General features: G+C 36.3%; 2 protein-coding genes across 10 annotated transcripts; both read right to left on the bottom strand.

The window, feature by feature from the left end:
- Positions 1 to 265: 265 nt before the first annotated feature.
- Positions 266 to 6,517, bottom strand: LOC132631972 (uncharacterized). 9 transcript variants are annotated; one of them, XR_009579197.1, is made up of 10 exons: positions 6,182 to 6,515; positions 5,843 to 6,100; positions 5,422 to 5,508; positions 5,209 to 5,307; positions 4,568 to 4,776; positions 4,087 to 4,175; positions 3,539 to 3,892; positions 1,933 to 3,210; positions 880 to 1,119; positions 266 to 549 (listed from the first exon to the last, which is right to left on the bottom strand). XR_009579197.1 is itself a non-coding variant. In XM_060347744.1 (9 exons), the coding sequence occupies exons 2-8, from the start codon at positions 5,896 to 5,898 to the stop codon at positions 1,939 to 1,941; spliced, it is 2,166 nt and encodes a 721-aa protein (XP_060203727.1). In that variant the 5' UTR covers positions 5,899 to 6,100; positions 6,182 to 6,517; the 3' UTR covers positions 266 to 499; positions 1,933 to 1,938. The 9 variants fall into 9 exon arrangements, 7 of the variants coding, with proteins under 7 accessions (XP_060203727.1, XP_060203728.1, XP_060203725.1 ...); XR_009579198.1 differs by having other exon boundaries at positions 267 to 499; XM_060347744.1 differs by lacking the exon at positions 880 to 1,119 and having other exon boundaries at positions 266 to 499; positions 6,182 to 6,517.
- Positions 6,518 to 7,537: 1,020 nt separating this feature from the next.
- LOC132631974 (heat shock protein 82) lies at positions 7,538 to 10,903 on the bottom strand. Its single transcript, XM_060347749.1, has 3 exons — positions 10,501 to 10,903; positions 9,604 to 9,884; positions 7,538 to 9,282 (listed from the first exon to the last, which is right to left on the bottom strand). The coding sequence occupies exons 1-3, from the start codon at positions 10,778 to 10,780 to the stop codon at positions 7,732 to 7,734; spliced, it is 2,112 nt and encodes a 703-aa protein (XP_060203732.1). The 5' UTR covers positions 10,781 to 10,903; the 3' UTR covers positions 7,538 to 7,731.
- Between the last annotated feature and the right edge of the window lie 1,980 nt (positions 10,904 to 12,883).

Raw genomic sequence — 12,883 nt, 5'->3', positions numbered from 1 at the left:
CCGTCATGCAAAAAAGGGGTTTTCTTCTTCTTATGAACGAGCTGTTATGTCGTAATAGTAAAAGGGCATCTTTGAACCATGTCTTGTAACTGTAAGTTTCGACTTTCTTTGTATTTTTGCTGTCAAGAGCGTCATTCTTACGCTCAAAGGCTATGAAAGTGATTTGACCCTTTCAAGTTTGTCAATTCCGCCTGGTTTGAACCTTCGTTGAGCAGTTATCCCTTTCAGCTGAATTATTTTACGATGTGTTTGGATTTACAAAAAAATAATTTTACTGGTATATTTAGAACATGAATAAGTAAGTAGCTAATATATCAGTTGATATGCACAAGGAGGAAGATACCAACAATTTCACATCGTTGAAGCTTTCTTTTAGAAAAATACAAAAAAAGATAGTGGTCACAGGGACACAGGTCCGATCACTTGGTGGGACCTTAGGCTTGGCATCCCTCCAAAGTCAATGGAGGTCACTAATTTAGGATATGGGCCTTCTTGATCCCTGGAAAACTAACAGGATGTTAAAGTTAATCAGCATATTTTTCTTTAAGCCTGCAAATTAGAAAAGATAAGAAGTCACTTTTTTGTCATTTCTACTGACTTGTTTAGATACCTGGTATGTCTTAATTTGCCAAAATCTGTTAATGCCTTACAGAAGAAAGAAAGGAATTATCGACATTCTTTTCCCTTCTTGAGGTTATTTTATTACTCGGATTACAATCTAAAATATATCGGATAACCTAACCATAAATTAGTTAAGATTAAGAAGACAAAGAACATGATAGTTGCAGAAACTGTTAATTATAGTATGTTTACGTATACTGGTATCGATCATAATACTGATACCCAGGGATTAAAGCTGAAGTTTGATTTATTTAATACCTTGATGAATATTGTGTTATCCTACAGTCAGTTACTTTCCCAACTAAAACAAGTGCCAACAACCTGCTTTCCGGTCTAAACTAAATGGGTCTGTATTTACAAACTTCAGCAGGGAATGAGATTTGTGCAATTGTTGTATAAAATCCTACGGTGCATTCTTTGCTGGAGACAGTGGAAGTTGGATTGCAATTAAGTTTTCTTTTTTTGCTTCTAGTTGCACATCAGCAGCATCTGGATAATCTGCAATATGATAAGGACCTTGAAATCTTTGTCTCCAGATGAATCTAGCAGATGGAAATAGACAAACAAAAGAGTAGGCATGCTAGTGAAATATTGGCAATTGCTTATAGCAGTCTGATTTGAGGCTGAAGCTATTTTGAACATCTGTATCCTCATGTAACTAAAATAAAGGCACTAAAGTCGAAAACTATTGAGAAGGTCTTATGCTTTACATGGTGCTAACATTAATGTTTCATCCTCCTCATAACATTTGCTAAAGCAATGACTATGAGAAGAAATCATAGACTGTTAAATTTGTCCTGCACTAGAAGCAACACTATCATGTAATTAGACACCAGATATGTAGCTACATACATACAACATATAGAAGATACTAATTAACCGGTTAAACAGAGGAGATATATTAGTTGAAACACATGTGGAAGGCAAAACCTCAAGGCTGAAGTTACTGTCAAGATCGTTAAGTTATCGTAGCCTTGAAATTTTGAAAGAACTGGACTCTCAAGCAACTGAGAGTAAGAAATAATTGGAGCAGGAAACTTATCTTCTAACCTAAAATTGATGGAAACTGTGCAATGATGAAGATAAAGTTAGTAATTATTCAAACTATTGTTCCTGCTCATTGGGTGGTGGGATCAGTTACCATTTGCTGGAGAATGACAAGTTTTAAATAATCCAGATAAAGAAAAAGGCATTTGCATGTAGTACCGAACGACTAAGTAGAGTGAACCAAATGAAAACAAGTTCCTGCCTTTCTCCAACAACAGGGCTTTATGTAGAATAGAGGTAAGAGAACAGAGCCGAAAAAGGTACCTCACTTCATATTGGGAATCTAAATCCTGGGTGGTGTAATTGTTGATAACTCTCAGGCAATAGTTGCATAGCATCCCATTGTTGTACAACATCGTAAACGACTTGCTCAATAGGATCTGTCGGTGACACACTTAGCAGTTCCATTTGCTGAAGGTGAAAATTATCTGGCTGATGTGACATTGTATACCGTTCAAGATCTTCATATTTCCTTTCTTTGGAAGGTGCGGTTTTCATGGAAGACTCATGATGAATGTTAGAACAAGGGTACCAATAAACCGCAGGGTAATGGTGGACAAGCTCTTCTCTGAAGTTCTGGAAATCACTGCAAGTTAAATAAAGATCCAAAGGATGGAAAGTTGGAATTTCTGGATTCACATGGAAACACGGGGTCTGAGAAAAGATCTGTTGAGGACATGATTTCTGGTGAGTTGCAGAGCTTGAAAAATTGGGAGATGGTAGAATTTTCTGACCAGGTGGAAAAGATTTCTCATAAAAATGAGCAACTTTTCGGTGTCCAGTGTTGTCAGCAGTGAAGTTAGGTATCAATCTATCAGTTCTACCAGCAAAAGTTACCTCTGAGCAATGCTTTGTGAGGGATAATAGATTGTCAATAGAAATCAAACTGTCCTCATCAGGCAAATTGATTTCATCTTCCAGAAAATCTAAATCAGTGGAAGTGTCTGCAGGAGGGTTGTTGGGCTCTTTTGGGCCTTCCTGATAATTGAGTAAAATCAATTCATCTTCATCCGGTAAATGTAGTGGGACTTCAGATTCAGTTATGTTAACTGTATCAGCTGAGTAACTGTACTTAAGTTCTTTCTCCAAATGAATAATTGCCAATATTTCAGTCCAAAAATCATCAAAAGCAGATGTACTCTCCTCGATCTCATCCAACTCAAGCTCACAATCAAAGATAGAATCCCTGATGCCTTCACCATCTGTCCCAAAAGCTCCACAATTGCCGAGAACTGATGCTAGGAAGAATTCATTGGACTGTAACTTGTCGGCTTTAGAAATCTTCTCATACAAATTTCCCTGCAAAGGGAAGACTACTTCATCTGAGAGCAACTCATTGCTGATTTCAGTTTCAGAATCTTCCTTGGTCTCCAGATTAAGTTTAAGATTTTCATGACTTTCCTCTGCTAAAATGTTGACTGTATGACTACCACTCTCAATTCTATCAGGACACGGCCCCCTCAAACATCTTGTTTCAATGCCAAGAAAGTCAGTATGTTGCGGTGATACTTCCTTCTGCAAAGTAGATGAAAAGGGACAAAACTACACCATTATCATTGCAGTTATGAGCTAGATATACTGTGATATCTGACTGGATAAAAATGTATTTCGTTTGTTTTCTCAACCTTCCTATCCCTCCCTTGTTGACTTAACCAAGTGTCATCTAACCATCAAAGAAAACTATGGAATGTGATACTTGCAAGGAAAATAAACTTTTAAATCTAGGAAAAATCCCAGACACCATTTACAAGACAAAAACTGATAATTTACACAACCTTACTAAGAAAAAGTGGGCAAAGTGGATAACAAAACGAATATTGGGACTTAAGTATCTCTTAGTAATCAACATCTAAGCTTGTCCAGAACTTACCTCTAGTATATTTCCAAGTTGTCTTTTTTCAGCATCTTCCAGATTAATATTCGCAGTTTGTGTTTTAGCTTCAGAATCAAGTTGTTCTTGCTGAGTAGTAATGGCAGCATTAATAGAACCAGGTGCTTTGCACTTTGACTTCTCCTCATCCACAGACTTGTTGACAGATTTTTGGGCTTCAGATAAGTACGGAATCTGCTTGCTCCAGTGAGTAGTCACAACATCAGAACCTTTATCCCCAATTACATCATCTTGAAGAGTATCATTGTTTAATTGTGCATCCTCTTGAGTAGCACAAGTCAGAGACTTCGTTCCTTTAGATGAATGGCTAGGATATGAATCCGAATTGCCAACCTGCATAATAACAAGTCTTAATTTTCAAAAGCTAAATGCTCTTCACGGACCACGTGCAAAAAAGATCAAGTTCATGTAGGCCACATTATAAGCATTATATGTGAGTTATCATTTTGCTCAAGAGACGTACTAGAACATTATAGTGTTTACAGGAGCGATAATCATGACCAATTTTGAGTGCATGATAACCAGACCTTGTAATACTGTGGTGGACGATAAGGATTCTTGCTCTTACTAAGAAATGATCCCAAAATCCCAGAGCAATCATTCTGCGCCTTGGAATCTGCATGACACATATTATTAGAGCAGGGCTATGAGCACTACTTTCTTATCTGGGCATTTGAAATGTATGCAACATCCAAAACAAGTAGAAAAATAATGTGTGCCATGGAAGCATTGATTTAGCCAAGTGCAACCAATCCAGCAGAACCTTAATGCCATTCCAAGTGTTTCCTGTACAGCAAAACCTGACTGTTTTATGAAACTAGCTTGACGATACAGTTCAAGCCCACTGTGGACAAAGATTTTACATTTTGGCCTGTTCCTTATATGGTTCACCAAGTAAAAATATGACATCAGGGATTGGATGTAATTGATCATAAAGTAAAAGAGCTAATTCGATGCACTGTAACAACTATTGAAATTCGATGCATTGTAACAACTAGTGTCAAATACCAGAATCACAGCTTCCCTGTGAAGTGCTCTCTGTGTTCAAAAGTGAAAATTGTTTTTCCCATCTTCCACAAGATCCTCGAGAATCGGAAACCAAATCACATCTAAGAGCAGGTGACGAGCCAATATAACAATTGTTTGAAGCATATGAGGGTAGGATCGCAGATGTCTGTTGCATTCCCAGCTTACAATCAGATACACCGTCAAGTTCACTGAGTCAAAAAGAAATTATAAGATGCAAAGGACTCGACACAAGAAACAAATATACTAACAAATTAATAAACCTATCAGTGTCATGCATCAACCAGTCAACCTAGGTTTTGAATACTATATTTCTGTTTTCGTTTCATTTTCTTCCGTTGGGTATGGTAAGTAGTGAAGTTGTTATCAGCTAATGAATGTAAGAAAGCTCAAAATAGTTTACGATATCAAAATCCTAATATCTATACATGGAAAGTATACATCTTAAATTTAAGTCGCGAGAAAAAATTAAATTCAGGCAAAATTTCTTCTTTTAACATAAATAATTGGCAGTTCGACACTTCTTCTCCTCGCAGCTAAAGCGTGATGAAACGTAAAGCAATAAACAATGCAAGTTTAACAGAGACTGAATCAAGCAACTAAAGTTGCAACTTTTCACTCACAGTAAAACTGATGAATCAAAATCCTCAGGCAGATCTTTACAAATTTGCAGTTTAGACAATGATAACATGAATGTTTTACTGTACATGATCCTCAAATCTCTGCAGCACAAGAATCAAAACAGAAATTTATGTTAATCGTTGGTAATTGATTAAGTGCTCGTACATTAGCTAACTTCCAATATACTATAAATTAATTTGCGACTTGGCACTTACCGTAAAATTGATGAATCAAAATCCTTACAAGTTTGCAGGTTAGACAATGATAACATGAATGCTTTTCTGTACGTAAGCCTCGACTCTCTGCAGCACAAAAATAAAAACAGAAATTTGTGTTAATCACCGCTAGTTGACTAAAGTGCTCGTACATTTAGCTAACTTCTGATATACTCCCTCTGTTCCAATTTATGTGATAATTTTCGCTTCTCGTGAAATTTGACAAGATGTATTTTAGTGAGAAAAGTTGCAACTTATACTACATTTTATGTAGCTTTCAAATATATAAATTTTTATCTTATAATATATTTTGAGTTAATCTAATCCAATTTAGCTTCAAAATTTAATTAACTGACTCGCGAAAAGCGAAAAATATCACATAAATTGATACTTATAAACACAATAATTCAAAAAATGTCACTTTAAGATCTCTATAGCGTAGTGGCCTCCGATTCCATCAGCTCTTCTGAGCTCCATTCTTCAATTTCCACACTCATTCTGAAGTTACAGCACAAATTTTCACAGTCCGTACAGTTTCTGCAAATAACTTTCCACTACGTACGTACAGATTATGAAAACAATGAGAGACACTTGGAAGAGATAATAAGCTTTTTCCTCGTCAATGTGATGTGTAAAACCCTAGCTACGGAGTGAATTACACATTTCTACCAGAATGTACCTGTACAGAACAAGGAGATTTTAGAAGACTTGATTTGAAAAAAACGAGTGAAACTTCACGGAAATTTGTAGAGATGATTACATATTCACATAGTTTTGCCCGTGATGAAGAAGATTCGAGAGCTTTACAAATAGCTAGAAAACGTGAACTTTTGTTATACTAAAAGTGGAAAGAAGATTGCAGAGCAAGGAAAAAAAAGCAGTGACCAACTGAGAGTAGTAGAGGTGAGAGGTATTTGTCTTTATAGTAACAGCCTAACTAGAGGTACTGCGTTTTTCCACTTGCCCACTGAGCTTAGGTGGGGTTAAAACGGTCTTTAGACACATTTTGAATAATATTATTTTATCTTGGAAAATAAGCAAATGCGTTTAGAAATTTTTGCCATTTGCTGGAAACTTTCAGAGAACCCTCTCACAACTCTTTTTAATGATCGAACAGACTTTTAATGAAAAACTTTCTTTCAAAGTCTGGAAAACAGACGCAAAGTACTGGGGAAAAGTTTTTTCCAAAATAGAAGCAAGGTTACAGGTTATGGCAATTATTGTTGCCAACATTAACACTTCAAAATAAAAAGAGAAAAGAAACAAATAAGATAAGACAAAAAGAGGAGACTCCAGAAAATGATCTCTTGTCAGATATATACCTATATCATAATGTCAATATACTTCTCTCTTTTTCTCTTTGAAGGAAATCGAACTTGTCTTTCTTTTTGGTATGAGTTATAAGAGAATTAGTGGTCAATTTTTTGTATCAACGATTTTTGTGTAAAATGACAAAGCGAATTCCCTTTGAGCTATGTAACACCATGAATATATGCCCAAATCTAAATAATTTTAGTGTACATAGTTCTTTTATTTTCTTTCTTTATTAAGTAAGACCTATCCATACATTCATCTCTTTCAAAAGTTTATCGTTAGCATTTACTCCACTAAAATTCTAAAGTTGTTATGCATATTTCTTGGACATTGATGCGGACTAGAAGCAATATATCAAATCCTTGGCCCGTCAAATAGCCAGCTCTGTATGCATTATATACTTATATTGTATAGTGCATTTCCCTTACAGCCGTACTTGTATTCCTCCTAGTTGGGATTTTATATGTTTAGATGCCTTTAATTTGTATTCTGGGGTCCTTCGGGGAATCAATTATCCATTAATTAATCCTACAAGGATGTTACTTCTGCGACTCCAGCTCTGTCAACCAGTTTAGAAAGACACAATCAGCTTAGAAATATACCATACTCAGTCGGATGTACCAACGGGAGTACCACCGGAGTTATATTCCCGTTGGTACTCTACTTATCCACTAGAATTAATTGGCCCTACTCAGAACTTTCTTGTTTATTTGAAGATTAACCGGTTTGATTGTAAATCCTGGAAAAGAGAACTAACCGAATAAAAGGGTAATGTCGATGTGATATAAATGCACATATAACATTCAGAAAACGGATGAACAAACTCTATTGATACTAGGACCAGACACAAAACACAGTTAGTGACACAACAGACTCAAACTGACCCATCCGAACCACTAGCCAAAAAGGTAATACTACATACACTACGAGAAAATAGAGAAAAGTTCACAATGTATCTTCACACATCTATTGCAAGTCTTTAACTGATTTCATCGCTTAGTCCACTTCTTCCATCTTGCTTTCCTCACCAGTTTCCTCCAGTGCAGGCATGTCTGCATCTTCACCAGCTTCTTCTTCTTCTTCTATGCTAAGGCCCAACTTCAACATCCTGTGAATTCTTGCGGCGAAGGTATTGGGGTCATCAAGACTAAAACCAGATGTCAGTAGAGCTGTCTCAAAGAGCAACAATACAAGATCCTTCACTGATTTGTCATTTTTGTCTGCCTCAGCTCTCTTCCTCAGTTCCTCCATGATTCCATTGTCAGGATTAATTTCCATTGTCTTCTTGCTGGACATGTAAGAACTCATGCTGCTATCCCTCAGAGCCTGAGCCTTCATGATCCTTTCCATGTTGGCTGTCCAACCATACTCGCCAGTCACCAAGCAACATGGAGAATCAACAATCCTATCAGAGACAACCACCTTTTCAACCCTGTCACCAAGGATGTCTTTGATTATCTTGCAGAGATTCTCAAAGGACTTCTTCTTCTCCTCCTTTTTCTTCTTCTCTTCTTCAGTTTCATCATCAAGCTTCAGTCCCTCCTTGGTAGCAGAGACTAGTTTTTTACCATCATATTCCTTCAGCTGCCCGACAGCATATTCATCAATGGCATCAACCATGTAGAGCACTTCATATCCTTTCTTCTTGAGACGCTCCAAGAACGGGGAGTTTTCTACTGCCTTCTTGCTTTCTCCAGTGATATAATAGATGTCTTTCTGGCCCTCCTTCATCCTAGTGACATAATCCTTCAAGCTGGTCATCTCATCACCGCTCTTGGTGGAGTGATAACGAAGAAGATCAGCTAACTTGGCTCTGTTCTGGCTGTCTTCATGAATACCCAACTTCAAGTTCTTTGAGAAAGCCTCATAAAACTTGTTATAGTCCTCTTTATTCTCAGCAATCTCATTGAACATCTCAATACATTTCTTCACCAGGTTCTTCCTAATCACCTTGAGAATTTTGTTCTGTTGCAGCGTCTCACGAGAGATGTTCAGAGGCAAATCATCAGAGTCCACAACGCCCTTCACAAATCCAAGATACTCAGGGATAAGTTCCTCACAGTTATCCATAATGAACACCCTCCTGACATAAAGCTTGATGTTGTTCATCTTTTTCCGGGTGTCAAAAAGATCAAATGGAGCCCTCTTGGGCACAAAGAGGATTGCCTTGAATTCAAGCTGGCCCTCAACAGAGAAGTGTTTGACAGCCAGGTGATCCTCCCAGTCATTGGTCAAACTCTTGTAGAAAGAAGCATACTCCTCCTTTGTAATCTCCTCCGGTTTGCGCAACCAAATAGGTTTCTGCTTGTTAATGAGCTGCCACTCATGAGAAACCTCCTTAATCTTCTTTTTCTTGCCTTTCTCCTTCTCTTTATCTTCATCGATCTCCTCAACAGCACCCTCCTCGTCTTTCTTGGGCTCATCGTCTTCATCATCACTGATTTCTTTCTCAGTAGTCTTCTCAGTCCAGAGGTAAATAGGGTAGCTAATGAATTCGGAGTGCTTCTTTACAAGGTCCTTAATTCTCCTTTCCTCCAGGTACTCTAGCTGCACAACATAATCCCAAAATTAGTTCATCATCTCTCAATTAGGCCTAATGGAGTTACTCTCTGTCCCCATGATAGAGTTCGAATATTGAAAGTCAATAATTTAACAATTTAAGAACTTGTTATACTTATTATAAAATAAATAAATATATATATATAGAGAGAGAGAGAGTAGAAGCCACAATAATTAATAATTTCAAATATTTAAAATAAATTGCGGCCAAAGATTTTCTTGTTTAACTCTCAAAATTCATAAATTGAGACGTATATTGAGGCAGAGGAAGTATGTACAACCATTGAGGCAGGAAATACTGCTGCATACCTGGTCTTCCTTGAGGAAGAGAGTAATTTTAGTGCCTCTGCCCAATTGCTCTCCATTGACATCCCTTGTAACAGTGAATGAACCACCAGCTTGTGATTCCCAGACATACTGCTCATCATCATTGTGCTTGGTGGTTACAATAACCTTCTCAGCTACAAGGTAAGCAGAATAGAAACCAACACCAAATTGACCAATCATGCTCACATCAGCACCAGCCTGTAAAGCTTCCATAAATTCCTTGGTACCGGACCTTGCAATCGTACCCAAATTGTTGACCAAATCTACTCGGAGCCACAAAACATAGGGCATCAGTACCCATTCTACCAACAAAATCTGAAGAACCTAAAGATTAAAAAAAGAAAACCCTCCTAAAATGTATTTCATCTACCCGTTCATAGTTGTATTGTATACATTTTAGTGTGAAAATAAATTTCCTCTCAGGATCGTCAGGAAACTAACTAACGGAGTATTAATCGAGAACATTTTATTCACAGTTGGAAGCTGATCACAGAGAAAACAAATATCGAAGGGACCAAATGTATATATTATCAATAATTAAATCCAGCAGAGAAGTTCAAAACAATCCTCCTAAAATATTCACCATCCGTTATCTATTAAATTTTCAGGAAAATAACTAACGGAGTATTAATTGAAGACATTTTATTCACAGTTGGAAGCTAATCGCAGGGACCAAATGGAGCGCTTAGATATATAATTATGAATAACTAAATCCAACACATAAAATTCGTCCGTGTATTATTGATTTCATATAAAACACAACGAGCAACGCATGCAGACATAAGTGCCATTGCAAAAGCAGTAATCGTAAAATAAAAAGAGTTATAGCATAACGCAGATAAGCAAATAACAGAAAAGAAGTAGAACAAATGTGCTTACCTGCTTTGGTCATGCCGATACCGCTATCAATAATAGATAACGTCTTATTGGCCCTATCAGGAACAATACGAATGAAGAGCTCAGGTTGAGCATCAAGCCTGCTCTTATCCGTCAAGCTCTCAAATCGAATCTTATCCAAAGCATCAGAAGAATTGCTAATAAGTTCCCTCAGAAAAATCTCCTTGTTGCTATAAAAAGTATTAATGATCAAACTCAACAACTGGTTAATCTCAGCTTGGAAAGCAAAGGTCTCTGCTTCAGCCATTTGAACATCCGCCATTGAGAATAGCTAATGTGTGAACTGAAACTCAAAGGACGCAATTGCAATGAAGAATGACTTTGTTGTTCTAAGAATGCTTTTGATCTGATTTAAGGAGGAGGAGGGGGGATTGGTTTTATACATATCTGAATGTAGAAGGATTCTAGGTTGTTCTATTAGCTAAAAGAAGTTGCCTTGAGAAAAGAGGTCAAGTCTGCTTCTGGAGTCTTCTACGTCCCTCTAGACAGTTATTTTTTACTCCTACTCGTCCCTTCTGGTCCTCTAACAAATTTTAATTCTGATAATACTATTTAATCATACCTAAATTTTAATTAATTAAATTATGCAGTTTTGATTTTTTTTGTATTGAATATTTACAAAAATATTATAAGTATTAATCAGTTTACTACTTAATTACACATATGAATCATAAATTTGTGTTATTACTTCATAATTGATGATAATATATTCTAAAATATTTTAAATATAATATACTTTTTGCATAAAGAACTAAAAATACATATTTTAAATAATTAAAAATTAAATATTGCAATTATTATTAAAAATAATTATCGATGACAGAGGATTAAAAATGCTATCATCCCTCTTATTTTTCTCTTTTTTGTTCTCTTAAATTTTCTGTTTTATTTCTTTCTCTCAGTGACGTGGAAATGGCCAATGCGTATATGCATAATAAGATTTTGTCCACCTAAGCATCTGGAATGTTCTCAACTCTGAGTTTATTCCTCGGTCACTCAAATTTAAAAAATTTCCTATAAAAGTCATTATTATTTTATTTAGGATAATAAAATCATTCAAGTATCATTATTTTTCTCAAAAGGTACCTAAACACCTCAAAGACCTCCTTCTATCCTAATTAGCATGTCATGTCATAAAAGCCCAATTTTTAAATTTTATTACTAGACATATTTAACTCATCAAACTTATTTAATCAAATTCATGTTTTATATCCAATCAAATATGACTCAATTAAAAAGCGACAAAGCAACAAATTATCACGCAATCTAAATGAATTAGAATTAAAAGATGAACTTTTAAAATCTGTAGATAAGTTTTAAAAATAAAAATAAAATTGAATTTGAGTTACTTTAGAGCTTTATTTTTTAGAGCTTTATTTTAATGTATTGGTAGATATTAACATTGTCACGACTCAATTAGTAGGCCCTGACGGGTACCCGGAGCTGGCTACCGAACACTACTTATCATGCTGTTTATCGTACTCAACCGGGATATATATCATTATCAACATAGAACTTGTCATAAACCAATTTCCGAATCTCCCAAAACATGTATATATGCATATGCCCACGATGTTACAAAATGATGTACAACATATATATTGAAAAAGTCTCATAACATCTACAACCCACATATAAGTATCTACGAGCCTCTAACTGAAGTACTGAAATCATGAGGTCGGGACAGGACCCCGTCATACCCCAATATATATACAAAAGAATATACCAAGTAATGGCAACTCCGAAGTAGTGGAGTGCTCCTGCAAATCCGTTGAGTAGACTCCTAAGCGTCTGCACCGTCTCTCGGTCTACCTGTGGGAATGAACACATCGTCCATAAAAGAAAGGACGTCAGTACGAACAGTGTATTAAATATGTAAGGCATATATGATAACATAATAAGGAAAAATAGAAAGCATAAGAAGAAAATATAACTGTAACTGCTTCCCTCTTAAGGCGGAATCATGCATGCTCACTTTTACCTTTAAAACATATCACACATACATACATAAACTGTCTGAATCAATAATATCATTAACCCGCGTACGGGGTAATCATTTCGCGCCGCCCACTAGTGGTGTCTGCCCATGCCATGTAGACACGGTGTAATAAGTCGCCTGCTTTAGCGGTGCTGTCCGGCCATCTAGGCACGGTGTAATCATCATTATACACTCAACATGAAGCATGCATAAGAGCTCAAGTAAAAGCTGCAAATCTATCGGAGTGACGTAAGGTCGGTAATCTCTGATTATCTTATGGAACCATCATAGTCATCATGTCTCGCCTTGAAGGAAATAGCATTATGAGGTGAGACTATCAATAATGAATAACAATCAAGGAAATCATGCATCAAGGTCATTAATCTC

The sequence above is a fragment of the Lycium barbarum genome, chromosome 3 (genome assembly GCF_019175385.1).
Source record: "Lycium barbarum isolate Lr01 chromosome 3, ASM1917538v2, whole genome shotgun sequence".
Lineage (NCBI taxonomy): Eukaryota > Viridiplantae > Streptophyta > Magnoliopsida > Solanales > Solanaceae > Lycium > Lycium barbarum.
Note: the sequence above shows the minus strand (reverse complement) of the source record. Positions and strands in the feature narration are given on the sequence as shown.

Bases quoted from the DNA above. Each gene is read 5' to 3' on its own strand.
- LOC132631972 (XM_060347744.1), bottom strand. From the start codon at position 5,898: ATGGAGCTCAGAAGAGCTGATGGAATCGGAGGCCACTACGCTATAGAG. The intron at 5,509-5,842 runs GTGACATTTTTT...TTTGTGCTGCAG, and splicing joins TACGCTATAGAGATCTTAAA to AGAGTCGAGGCTTACGTACA. The intron at 4,777-5,208 runs GTGAGTGAAAAG...TTTTTGACTCAG, and splicing joins TTTGATTCATCAGTTTTACT to TGAACTTGACGGTGTATCTG.
- LOC132631974 (XM_060347749.1), bottom strand. From the start codon at position 10,780: ATGGCGGATGTTCAAATGGCTGAAGCAGAGACCTTTGCTTTCCAAGCT. The intron at 9,885-10,500 runs GTAAGCACATTT...GGCTCCGAGTAG, and splicing joins TATCGGCATGACCAAAGCAG to ATTTGGTCAACAATTTGGGT. The intron at 9,283-9,603 runs GTATGCAGCAGT...TATGTTGTGCAG, and splicing joins TCTTCCTCAAGGAAGACCAG to CTAGAGTACCTGGAGGAAAG.